General features: G+C 43.2%; 1 protein-coding gene across 3 annotated transcripts in view; it reads left to right on the top strand.

Annotated features, from left to right (window-relative positions):
- LOC111977789 (forkhead box protein N2) overlaps positions 1-14,254 on the top strand; it is a 135,602-nt gene that overhangs the window by 116,145 nt on the left and 5,203 nt on the right. For all 3 annotated transcript variants that reach the window (XM_070448681.1, XM_024007451.2, XM_024007452.2), the window contains exons 3-4: positions 7,743-7,932; positions 9,866-9,937. In XM_070448681.1, the coding sequence (XP_070304782.1) occupies positions 7,743-7,932; positions 9,866-9,937 (262 nt within the window). The remainder of the gene's footprint in view (positions 1-7,742; positions 7,933-9,865; positions 9,938-14,254) is intronic.

Here is a 14,254-nt window from a genome sequence, read left to right as displayed (position 1 = left end):
TAAATAATATATATATATATATATATATACTGTAATACCATTTGGTGAAATGTGCGTTGTCACAGCCAGAATGGGCAAATAAAATATCAAAAAATGCTTTATTTTTGTCTTGAAGACGACCATTAATTTGCTTTGACTCTAGTGTTGTATTTGTATAGTGCATTCAGAAAGTATTCAGACCCCTTGACTTTTTACACATTTTCTTAAGTTACAGCCTTGGATTAAATCATTTTTTTGCCCTCAATCTACACACAATGCCACAGAAAAAGTTTTTTCCCCCTGACTATTCTACTGGGGATCCCGAGTGGCGCAGTGGTCTAAGGCACTGCATCTCAGTACAAGAGGCGTCACTACAGGCCCTGGTTAGATTCCAGGCTGTATCACATCCGGCCGTAATTGGGAGAACCATAGGGCAGCGCACAATTGGCCCAGCGTCGTCCTGGTTTGGCCGGGGTAGGCCGTCATTGTAAATAAGAATTTGTTCTCAACTGACTTGCCTAGTTAAAAAGGTTAAATAAAAAAATAAATACCAGTCCTTGCCGCTGAAAAACATCCCCACAGCATGATGCTGCCACCACCATGCTTCACCGTAGGGATGGTGCCAAGTTTTCTCCAGACGTGACGCTTGTCATTCAGGCCAAAGCGTTCAACCTTGGTTTCATCAGACCAGAGACTCTTGTTTCTCATGGTCAGTCTTTAGGTTCCCTTTGGCAAACTCCAAGCGGGCTGTCATGTGCCTTTTACTGAGGCGTGGCTTCCGTCTGGCCACTCTACCATGAAGGCCTGATTGGTGGAGTGCTGCAGAGATGGTTGTCCTTCTGGAAGGTTCTCCCATCTCCGCAGAGGAACTCTGGAGCTCTGTCAGAGTGACCATCGGGTTCTTGGTCATGTCCCCGACCAAGGCCCTTCTCCATGATTGCTTAGTTTGGCCATGTGGCCGGCTCTGAGAAGAGTCTTGGTGGTTCCAAATGTCTTCCATTTAAGAATGATGGAGGCCGCTGTGTTCTTGGGGACCTTCACTGGTGCAGACATTTTTTGGTACCCTTCCCCAGATCTGTGCCTCGACACAGTCCTGTCTCGGAGCTCTACGGACAATTCCTTCAACCTCATGGCTTGGTTTTTGCTCTGACATGCACTGTCAACTGTAGGACCATATATAGGCAGGTGTGGGCCTTTCCAAATCATGTCCAATCAATTGAATTTACCACAGGTGGACTCCAATCAAGTTGTAGAAACATCTCAAGGATGATCAATGGAAACATAATGCCACTGAGCTCAATTTTGAGTCTCATAGCAAAGGGTCTGAATACTTATGTAAGTAAGGTTCTGTTTTTATTTTTTATTACATTTGAAAACATTTAGGCCTATAGATAAATGCGCACATTTCTTTCCAGTGCGGGCGTTATGTTATACAAATACAGTGCCTTGCGAAAGTATTCTCCCCCGTTGGCATTTTTCATATTTTGTTGCCTTACAACCTGGAATTTAAAATAGATTTTTTGGGGGGGTTTGTATCATTTGATTTACACAACATGCCTACCACTTTGAGGATGATAAATTTTTTATTGTGTATCAAACAAGAAAAAGACACAAAATTTAAAACTTTAGCGTGCATAACTATTCACCCCCCCCAAGTCAATACTTTTTAGAGCAGCATTTTGTAGCAATTACAGCTGCAAGTCTCTTGGGGTATGTCTCTATAAGCATGGCACATCTAGCCACTGGGGTTTTTGCCGGTTCTTCAAGGCAAAACTGCTCCAGCTCCTTCAAATTGGATGGGTTCCTGCTGGTGTACAGCAATATTTAAGTCATACCACAGATTCTCAGTTGGATTGAGGTCTGGGCTTTGACTAGGCCATTCCAAGACATGTAAATGTTTCCCCTTAAACCACTCGAGTGTTGCTTTAGCAGTATGCTTAGGGTCATTGTCCTGCTGGAAGGTGAACCTCCGTCCCAGTGTCAAATCTCTGGAAGACTGAAACAGGTTTCCCTCAAGAATTTCCCTGTATTTAGCGCCATCCATTATTCCTTCAATTCTGACCGGTTTCTCAGTGACTGCCGATGGAAAAACATGATGCTGCCACCACCATGCTTCACTGGGGATGGTGTTCTCGGGGTTTTGGGTTTGCACCATACATAGCGTTTTCCTTGATGGCCAAAAATATAAATTTTTGTCTAATCTGACCAGAGTACCTTCTTCCATTTGTTTGGGGAGTCTCCCATATGCCTTTTGGCGAACACCAACCGTATTTGCTTATTTTTTTCTTTAACCTGTTATGGCTGCAGCCCGGTGTCGGTACACTTATGACAACAGCCCGTCCAAGTGCAGGGCGCGAAATTCAAAAGATATTTTTTAGAAATATTTAACTTTCACACATTAACAAGTCCAATACAGCAAATGAAAGATACACATCTTGTGAATCCAGCCAACATGTCCGATTTTTAAAATGTTTTACAGCGAAAACACCACGTATATTTGTTAGCTCACCACCAAATACAAAAAAGCACAGACATTTTTCACAGCACAGGTAGCTTGCACAAAACCAACCTAACTAACCAAGAACCAACCAAACTAACCAAGAAACAACTTCATCAGATGACAGTCTTATAACAAGTTATACAATAAATCTATGTTTTGTTCGAAAAATTTGCATATTTGAGGTATAAATCATAGTTTTACATTGCAGCTACAATCGGAAATAGCACCGAAGCAGCTAGAACATTTACAGAGACCAAATTGAAATACCTAAATACTCATCATAAAACATTTATGAAAAATACATGGTGTACAGCAAATTAAAGACAAACATCTTGTGAATCCAGCCAATATTTCCGATTTTTTTAAAAGTGTTTTACAGCGAAAACACAATATAGCATTATATTAGCTTACCACAATAGCCAAAAACACAACAGCATTGATTCAAGCCAACAGTAGCGATAACGAATAAACCAGCAAAAGATACATTTTTTTCACTAACCTTCTCAAAATTCATCAGATGACAGTCCTATAACATCATATTACACAATACATATATTGTTTGTTYGAAAATGTGCATATTTAGCGGCACAAATCGTGGTTATACAATGTGAATACTAGGCAAAATGCAATAACAATGTCCGTAGAAATCTTGGAGGCACCTAATCTAATCAAATAACTATTCATAAACGTTACTAAAAAATACATGTTGGACAGCAAATTAAAGATAGCTTAGTTCTTAATGCAATCGCCGTGTTAGAATTCTAAAAATAACTTCATTACGACATGCAGCTTACGTTATGGCGAGAGAGCGCCCAAAATCTGGGCGCAAACTAATAGTACACATGTTTGACAGATATATGAAATAACATCATAAATGGGTCCTACTTKTGATGATCTTCCATCAGAATGTTGTACAAGGGGTCCTTTGTCGGGAACAATCGTTGTTTGGTTTTAGAATGGCATTTTTCCCTSTTGAATTAGCAAGCACACTAGCCAAGTGGCGCGAAGCTCTCCTTCCTGAACAAACGCAGAGAACGCAACACGCCTAACCTCCCGAAAAAATTTCAATAATATGATAAAACTATATTGAAAAAACATACTTTACGATGATATTGTCACATTTATCAAATAAAATCAAAGCCGGAGATAGTAGCCGTCTATAACGACAGCTTTTCAGAAGGCAATACCCAGTTCCTTCTCGCGCCTTCCAGAAAACAGGAAATTGGTGTCACGTCATGCCAAGAGCTCTTATTCGACCTCAGATCAAGATATACACTCCATTTCTTCTCTCACTGCCTGTTGACATCTAGTGGAAGGCGTATGAAGTGCATGTATACTAATCCATATCAAGCAAATGAATAGGGATGCCCTGGAACAGAGCATCGATTTCAGATTTTCCACTTCCTGTCAGGAAGTTTGCTGCAAAATGAGTTCTGTTTTACTCAGATATAATTCAAACGGTTTTAGAAACTAGAGTGTTTTCTATCCAATAGTAATAATAATATGCATATTGTACGAGCAAGAATTGAGTACGAGGCCGTTTGAAATGGGMACCTTTCATCCAAGTTACTCAATACTGCCCCTGCAGCCCAAAGAAGTTAAGCAATGGCTTTTTTCTGGCCACTCTTCTGTAAAGCCCAGCTCTGTGGAGTGTATGGCTTAAAGTGGTTCTATGGACAGATACTCCAATCTCTGCTGTGGACCTTTGCAGCTACTTCAGCGTTATCTTTTGTCTCTTTTTTGCCTCTTAATGCCCTCCTTGCCTGGTCCGTGAGTTTTGATGGGCAGCCCTCTCTTGGCAGGTTTGTTGTGGTGCCATATTCTTAAAATGTTTTAATAATGGATTAGAGGTCGACCGATTAATCGGCATGGCCATTTAATTAGGGCCGATTTCAAGTTTTCATAACAATCGTTAATCTGCCTTTTTGGATGCCGATTATGGGACGATTACATTGCAATCCACGAGGAGACTGCGTGGCAGGCTGACCACCTGTTATGCGAGTGCAGCATCAAAATGATCTTGTCTGCAAGGAGCCAAGATAAGTTGCTAGCTAGCATTAAACTTAGCTTATAAAAAAAAATCAATCTTCACATAATCACTAGTTAACTACACATGGTTTTTATATAGGTTAACTGGCTTGTTAATATATCATCGAATCACAGAATTCGTGAAAATCACAATCGTTGCAATAATGTACCGAACCATAAACATCAATGCCTTTCTTAAAATCAATACACAGTATATATTTTTAAAACCTGCACATGTAGTTAAAATAAATTCATGTTAGCAGGCAATATTAACTAGGGAGATTGCTTGCACTGAACGCAAGAGAAGTGACAGAGTCAGGGTATATGCAGCAGTTTGGGTCGACTGGCTCGTTGAACTGTTGAAAGGCCCTTTATCCTTAACGAAGACCATCATTAATTTRCCAGAATTTTACATAACGTTGAAGGTTGTGCAATGTAACAGTAATATTTAGACTTAGGGTTCCCACCCGTTAGATAAAATATGGAAAGGTTCCGTATTTCACTGAAAGAATAAACATTTTCTTTTCGAAATGATAGTTTCCAGATTTGACCATATTAATGACCAAATGCTCGTATTTGTGTGTTTATTATAATTAAGTATATGATTTTGACAGAGCAGTCTGACTGAGCAGTGGTAGGCAGCAGCATGCTCGTAAGCATTCATTCAAACAGTAGCTCTTAGCAATGCTTGCAKCACAGCGCTGTTTATGACTTCAAGCCTATCAACTCCTGAGATTAGGCTGGCAATACTAAAGTGCCTATWAGAACATCCAATAGTCAAAGGTATATGAAATACAAATGGTATAGAGAGAAATAGTCCTATAATAACTACAACCTAAAACTTCTTAACTGGGAATATTGAAGACTCATGTGAAAAGGAACCACCAGCTTTCATATGTTCTGAGCAAGGAACTTAAACGTTAGCTTTTTTTACACGGTACATATTGCACTTTTACTTTCTTCTCCAATACTGTGTTTTTGCATTATTTATTTGCGACTAAATTGATTTTATTTATGCATTATATTAAGTTAAGTGTTCATTCAGTATTGTTGTAATTGTCATTTATTGCATATATACATTATTTGGTCCTCTAATAAYCGGTATCTGCGTTGAAAAATCATAATTGGTCGACCTCTATAATGGATTTAATGGTGCTCCGTGGGATGTTCAGTTTCTTTTTGTATAACCTAACCCTGATCTGTACTTCTCCACAACTTTGTCCCTGACCTGTTTGGAGAGCTCCTTGGTCTTCATGGTACCGCTTGCTTGGTGGTGCCCCAGACTCTGGGGCCTTATAGAACAGGTGTATATATACTGAGATCATGTGATAATTAGATTGCACACAGGTGGACTTTATTTAACTAATTATGTGACTTCTGAAGGTAATTGGTTGCACCATATCTTATTTAGGGGCTTCATAGCAAAGGGGGTGAATAGATATGCACACAACYTTTCCGTTTTAAGTTATTTTTCATTTCACTTCACCAATTTGGACTATTTTGTGTATGTCCATTACATGAAATCCAAATAAAAATCAATTTAAATTACAGATTGTAATGCACCAAATTGGGAAAAACGCCAAGGGGGGTGAATACTTTTGCAAAGTACTGTATATACCTTATTAAATGTGTGTACTAAAATAAGTCATGTGAGGTACTCGAACTGTCAAAAAAAGTAAAATGCCAATCCCTAATGCTGACACTGCAGGGTGAGATTGAGACAATGGACGTCATTCAGTGGGTTTAAAGTTGTCCCTTGTGGCTCAGTTGAGCATGGCTGAGCATAGCGCTGGCAACGCCAGGGTTGTGGGTGCGATTCCCACGGGGGGCCAGTACTGTAAGTCGCTCTGGATGAGAGGATCTGCTAAATAACCCCAAAAAATAAAAAATCTAATATTGTTCAAATTAGCTGACAGTATCCTGCCTCTGAGATTCTTGGCTGTGCGAAAGTGTCATGAATCATTGGAGCGCTATACTGATATTCTGTAGTGGCAGAGGCAGTAGTGTAACATTGATAATGTGCTCACTCTGTATTTGCAGCTCTCTGTGTTTCAGAGAGCTGCAATCAACGGCACGGTGCATCAACAGTACTGTGGCACGGTGCATCAACAGTACTGTGGCACGGTGCATCAACAGTACTGTGGCACGGTGCATCAACAGTACTGTGGCACGGTGCATCACAGTGCAGGCCAGCTCTCTGGGCTCAGTATGCAGGTGCTCAGTGTGAGCCCACCTGTCTGCTGAGCTGAGCGAGCACAGCAGAATGATCAGCACTGGTTTCAGATGATACACTACCTGGTGGTTTGCGTTGCCATGGTGACATTTCCTCCTTCCTGCCTGCGAGCCGGCTGGTAATCTGAGTCAAGGTTATATCCCTCCTCTCTCCCTACTCCTCTCGCTCGCTTCCTTCTCCTCTCGCTCGCTTCCTCTCTTCCTTCTCCTCTCTTCCTCCTCATCTGGGATGAAAAAGAACACCAGGTATAGATGAGAACCGTTTACACACTTTCTCACACACACAGATGTAAAACAGTATGTTCACATTTGTACATCATGGAGATGTGTGTTGTCTCAGTGGTAGTTCAAGAACCTGCATATGGGATATATAACAACGTCTTGGCTACAGTAGGGAGGTTCTACAAATGCAAGTCACATGAAAAGGACTTTCCCAGTGCGTATAAAAAGCTAAACTCAGTCCAACCCTATAATAAGCCATTTAAGGACGGCATGGAATGTTTATCGACAGTTTCCCTCCCATCATGCAGTTCTCCCAGCAGGGCCTGGATTGGTAATCACATGCTCAGGTGACTGCATTATGAGTCATTATGGCAGCTAGAGAAACTAAAGCCCTGGTGAGGCTACAGTGAGAGTCAGCCATGCAGGCAAAACAGCTGTCTGCTGCTGCCTATCAAGAGGTCCTGTATGGCTTAGTTTATAGAGCATGGCACTAGCAACGTCAGGATTGTGGGTTTTATTCCCGGCCACCCATACATAAAATGTATGCATGCATGACTAAGTCGCTTCGAATAAAAGCGTCTGCAAAATGGTATATATTATTATTGTTAAGCTTAGTCATGAAAGCTTTGCCAAAGTCTTGTGGTACTACAATGAGATACTATATGAATGTATCCACGAAGAAATGCTCAGTTGAAACTTTTAGCTACGGTGTTCCCCAAATGAACACCACCCAGGTCAGTCTTACTGTATTTTCTAATGTAGTGTGTGATGTTTATTTCAGCTGAATGGTAAGGGTTCTCTGTGGTGTGTGGACCCAGAGTACAGGCCTAACCTGATCCAGGCCCTGAAGAAGCAGCACTTCCCTGCAGCACATGCCTTCTGCACACCGCCTGCCTCCCCACCGCCTGCCTCCTCACCGCCTGCCTCCTCACCCCATAGACATCTCTTCCTGCAGGGCTGCTCTCTCAAAGGTGAGTCCTACCCCCCCCAACTTAACTTGCAAGAACACTTTTAGCACTCATCTGTTCTTGTGAGGCTCTAACAGAGGCTCCAGTGTGACAGTGGACAAGGAGTAGGTGCAGCGAAAACCAGCAAACCTTTACACAACACACAACTCTTATAAAAAAAAAAAAGAAGTATTTCACCTTTATCTAACCAGGTAGGCCAGTTGAGAACATGTTCTCATTTACAACTGCGCCCTGGCTAAGATAAAGCAAAGCAGTGCGACAAAAATAAACACAGAGTTACACATAATCTCTGCTGGTGATCACACCTCAGATTCTATAGAAATATGATTCATATTAAATTAGATCCAGTTTCAGCTGTATGTCATTTCAAATTCACATGGTTGTTGCCTCTGCACATTTTCGTCATGCAGACATTCAACATAACCATCCTCATCTTGAAAATCCATAGCGGCCATCGAAGGCCTTTAAGTTACTATAGCGGCCGTGAATAGTCTTGTTTTTCTAACAATATTATCTGTGTCAATATCGCAAAATGTACTTGCTAACAACCTGTTGTCGTATTTGCGTGGCTGTCATCAACCAGATGTCAAGGTGAGTGAAATATGTCAACGACAGATATGTTTGCTGCGGTCAATGTTTGATGCTGTGAAAGTCCTGTCATGTCAACTGGTACAGGCGAGCACATCAGTGGTGAAGCTCGAATGATTGCTCTGTCTCATGGATAGTTGCAGTGTTTAGCTGTATATATTCTGCTAACTAGTTGGTTGTTTTGTTTTGATGTAATTCATATGGAAACAGCTCAAGCTGCTTGCTATAGCTAGCTAACTAGTTAGTCTGTCAGACAAAAGTTGTGTAGTGGTACATTTTGGCAGCCCTCAGTCAACCTCAGTTGTCATTTTCACGAGCTACCCATACAGACAACCAGCTAACCAGCTGAAATGAAGGCTAGAGTCATTTGTGTTTATCTGTTGGGTTTAGGTTATGGTTTGTTAGGTTGACATTGCCTGATTTTCCTATTATTTGACAGCTTAGTGGTCGTGTTAGGGTATTGGAGCACATTTGATATACGTTTACATAGCCAGCTAACAAGTTGCTTGTTTTGTCCTGTTTTCCTGATGCAATTAATTTGGAAACTGTCCCAGCTTTGTAAATAATCAGCTAACATTAGAGAAAGAGAGGGAGAGGTGAAGGAGCTGAGAGACAAGGCAAGAAGGGCCTATGCCATCAAAAGGAACATAAAATTCGACATACCAATTAGGATCTGGCTAAAAATACGTGAATCAGTTATAGAACCCATTGCCCTTTATGGTTGTGAGGTCTGGGGTTCGCTCACCAACCAAGAATTCACAAAATGGGACAAACACTAAATTGAGACTGCATGCAGAATTCTGCAAAAATATCCTGTGTACAACGGAAAACACCAAATAATGCATGCAGAGCAGAATTAGGCCGATACCTGCTAATTATCAAAATCCAGACAAGAGACGTTAAATTCTACAACCACCTAGAGAGAGAAGTAGTTGTAGAATTTTGATAATTAGCAGGTATCGGCCTAATTCTGCTCTGCATGCATTATTTGGTGTTTTACGTTGCTTTATCTTGAACTCAGTAATCTACAGCAGCATTCTAGAATACGATTGGGGTCTAAAGGGTTAATTGTCATTTTAGTCATTGTTTGATTTCAAACCAGAGGCCTCAATGTAGATTATTCTGATCTGAATCCTCTCCTTTCTTTCTCCCCCCGACCCTCTTGTTTGGTAACCTTGACTACAGAGGCCCTGCTGATAATTCTCCAATCCTCTCGGTGATTAGAAATCATTTAGAGAACCCGAAGTGTGGTATGGCAGGAGCTAGGAAACCTCCCTCTAGCCCCTCGACTGGCCACACACACACTGGTTATTTCACTGACCTCCATGCATGTTCTCTCCTCTTCCAGAGTCTGACATAGATGCTGCCACTGCCATGATGCTCTTAAACGCCGCCCCTGGCCATCACCATGCCAATCCATGTAAGAGACTCCACCCCACACCATGCCTCTTCCACTTCTCTCTCTGTCTACATCTTTTAACTACTACTCAACCCCCTTCTCTCTCTCTACACCTAACTACTCTCTCTCTCAATTTAAGGGCTTTATTGGCATGGGAAACATATGTTAACATTGTCAAAGCAAGTGAAGTAGATAATTCGTTTATTTCACTTTTGTTTATTAACAGTAAACATTACACTCACAGAAGTTCCAAAARAATAAAGACATTTCAAATGTCATTATGTCTATATACGGTGTGGTAACGATGTGCAAATAGTACAAAAGGGAAAATAAATAAACATGGGTTGTATTTACAATGGTGTTTGTTCTAAACTGGTTGCCCTTTTCTTGTGGCAACAGGTCACAAATCTTACTGCTGTGATGGCACATTGTGGTATCTCTCTCTCTCTGTCACCCACCCGTTTTCACACTTTCATCTATCTTTTTATTGCTTTTGCATCCCTCACCCAGCATCTATCCACCCTTGTAACACATATCCCTGTCTCTCCATTGATGCATATATGCACTCAACAGCACAGTTGAAGTCCCACTCACATATTGTCATTCTAAGCCAGACAAGGTTGCATATAGACATCTCTTCATGTCAATAACCGGAAGACTTAGAAGGGGAGCACACCATCCACCGCCTCCGAGTATATTACTCGCCAATGTCCAGACAACAAGGTGGACGAAATTAGGGCACAAATTGCCTTCCAGAGAGACATCAGAGATTGTAACATTGGCATGGCTTACTCTGGCTTGGCTTACTCTGGCTTACTCTGGATATGTTGTCAGAGTCGGTACAGCCACCTGGTTTCTTCACGCATCGCGCCGACAAACAAACATCTCTCTGGTAAGAAGAAGGGCAGGGGTGCATGGTGTAATCATAACATACAGGAACTCAAGTACTTTTGTTCACCTGACCTAGAATTCCTTACAATCAAATACCGACCGCATTATCTACCAAGAGAATTCTCTTMGATTATAGTCACAGCCATGTATATTCCCCCAAAGCAGATACCTCGAAGGCCCTGAAATAACTTCACTGGACTCTATGTAAACTGGAAACCATATATCCTGAGGCTGCATTTATTGTAGCTGGGGATTTTAACAAAGCTAATCTGAGAACAAGGCTTCCTAAATTCTATCAGCATATCGAATGCGTGACACGAGCTGGTAGCATTCTGGATCATTGCTACTCCAACTTCCACGATGCATACAAAGCCCGCCCTCCCTTCGGCAAATCTGACTGACTCCATTTTGTTGCTCCCAGCCTATAGACAGAAACTAAAACAGGAAACGCCCGTGTATGGTCTATCCAACACTGGTCTGACCAATCGGATTCCACGCTTAAAGATTGCTTCGATCACGTGGACTGGGATATGTTCCAGGTAGCCTCAGACAACAACATTGACGTATACGCTGACTCGGTGAGCGAGTGTATTAGCAAGTGCATCAGTGATGTTGTACCCACTGTGGCTATTAAAACCTTCCCTAACCAGAAACCATGGATTTATGGCAGCATTCGCGCAAAGCTGAAAGCACGAACCACTGCTTTTAATCATGGCAAGGCGACTGGAAACATGACCGACTACAAACAGTGTAGCTATTCCCTCCGCAAGGCAATCAAACAAGCAAAGCGTCAGTATAGAGACAAAGTAGAGTTGCAATTCAATGGCTCAAACACTAGACGTATGTGGCAGGGTCTACAGACCATCACGGATTACAAAAAGAAAACCAGCCCCGTCGCGGACATCGACGTCTTGCTCCAAGACAAATTAAACAACTTATTTGCTAGCTTTGAAGACAATACATTGCCACTGACACGGCCCGCTACCAAAGCCTGTGGGCTCTCCTTCACCGTGGCCAACATGAGTAAAACATTTAAACGTGTTAAACCTCGCAAGGCTGCCGGCCCAGACGGCATCCCTAGCCGCATCCTCAGAGCATGCGCAGACCAGCTGGCTGGTGTGTTTACGGGCATGTTCAATCAATCCCTATCCCAGTCTGCTGTGCCCACATTCTTCAAGATGGCCACCATTGTTCCTGTTTCCAAGAAAGTCATTTAGTTCAGTTACCTTAGCTATCGCCCCGTAGCACTCACTTCTGTCATCATGAAGTGCTTTGAGAGACTAGTCAAGGATCACCTCCACGCTAGACCCACTTCAATTTGCTTACCGCCCCAATAGTTCCACTGACGACGCAATCGCCATCACACTGCCCTATCCCATCTGGACAAGAGAAATATCTATCTAAGAATGCTTTTCATTGACTCCAGCTCAGCATTTAACACCATAGTACCCTCCAAACTCGTCATTAAGCTTGAGACCCAGGGTCTCGACCCCGCCCTGTGCAACTGGGTTCTGGACTTTCTGGCGGGCCGCCCCCAGGTGGTGAGGGTAGGAAACCATCTCTATCCCGCTGATCCTCAACACTGGGGCTCCACAAGGGTGCGTTCTCAGCCCTCTCCTGTACTCCCTGTTCACCCATGACTGCGTGGCCATGCACGCCTCCAACTCAAACATCAAGTTTGCAGACGACACTACAGTGGTAGACTTGATTACCAACAACGACGAGACGGCCTACAGGGAGGAGGTGAGGGCCCTCGGAGTGTGGTGTCAGGAAAATAACCTCACACTCAACGTCAACAAAACAAAGGAGATGATCGTGGACTTCAGGAAACAGCAGAGGGAGCACCCCCCTATCCACATCGACGGGACAGTAGTGGAGAARGTGGAAAGTTTTAAGTTCCTCGGCGTACACATCACGGACAAACTGAAATGGTCCACCCACACAGACAGTGTGGTGAAGAAGGCGCAACAGTGCCTCTTCGACCTCTCAAGGCTGAAGAAATTTGGCTTGTCACCTAACACTCAAACTTTTACAGATGCACAATCGAGAGCATCCTGTCGGGCTGTATCACTGCCTGGTACGGCAACTGCRCCGCCCAAAACCGCAAGGCTCACCAGAGGGTGGTGCGGTCTGCACTACGCATCACCGAGGGCAAACTTACCTGCCCTCCATGACACCTACAACACCCAATGTCACAGGGAGGCAAAAAAAAGATCATCAAGGACAAGAACCACCCGAGCCACTGCCTGTTCACCCCGGTATCATTCAGAAGGCGAGGTCAGTACAGGTGCATCAAAGCTGGGACAGAGATTGAAAAACAGCTTCCATCTCAAGGCTATCAGACTGTTAAACAGCCATCACTAACATACACACTCAATTCTCTGGCCACTTCAATAAATGGATTTAATAAAAGGTGTCACTTTAATTAATGCCACCTTAATAATGTCTACATATCCTACATTACTCATCTCATATGTATATACTGTATTCTATACCATCTACTGTATCTTGCCTATGCTGCACGGCCATCGCTCATCCATATACACTGCTCAAAAATATAAAGGGAACACTAAAATAACACATCCTTTTTCTTTACATAGTTGAATGTGCTGACAACAAAATCACACAAAAATTATTAATGGAAATCAAATTTATCAACCCATGGAGGTCTGGATTTGGAGTCACACTCAAAATTAAAGTGGAAAACCACACTACAGGCTGATCCAACTTTGATGAAATGTCCTTAAAACAAGTCAAAATGAGGCTCAGTAGTGTGTGTGGCCTCCACGTGCCTGTATGACCTCCCTACAACGCCTGGGCATGCTCCTGATGAGGTGGCGGATGGTCTCCTGGGGGATCTCCTCCCTGACCTGGACTAAAGCATCCGCCAACTCCTGGACAGTCTGTGGTGCAACGTGGCGTTGGTGGATGGAGCGAGACATGATGTCCCAGATGTGCTCAATTGGATTCAGGTCTGGGGAACAGTGGGCCAGTCCATAGCATCAATGCCTTCTCTTGCAGGAACTGCTGACACACTCCAGCAACATGAGGTCTAGCATTGTCTTGCATTAGGAGGAACCAGGGCCAACCGCACCAGCATATGGTCTCAACAGGGGTCTGAGGATCTCATCTCGGTACCTAATGGCAGTCAGGCTACTCTGGCGAGCACCATGGAGGGCTGTGCGGCCCCCCAAAGAAAATGCCACCCACACCATGACTGACCACCGCCAACCGGTCATGCTGGAGGATGTTGCAGGCAGCAGAACGTTCTCCACGGCGTCTCCAGACTCTGTCACGTCTGTCACATGTGCTCAGTGTGAACCTGCTTTCATCTGTGAAGAGCACAGGGCGCCAGTGGCGAATTTGCCAATCTTGGTGTTCTCTGGCAAATGCCAACGTCCTGCACGGTGTTGGGCTGTAAGCACACCCCCCTGTGGACGTCGGCCC

This window comes from Salvelinus sp. IW2-2015, linkage group LG18, assembly GCF_002910315.2.
Source record: "Salvelinus sp. IW2-2015 linkage group LG18, ASM291031v2, whole genome shotgun sequence".
Classification (NCBI taxonomy): domain Eukaryota; kingdom Metazoa; phylum Chordata; class Actinopteri; order Salmoniformes; family Salmonidae; genus Salvelinus; species Salvelinus sp. IW2-2015.
Note: the sequence above shows the minus strand (reverse complement) of the source record. Positions and strands in the feature narration are given on the sequence as shown.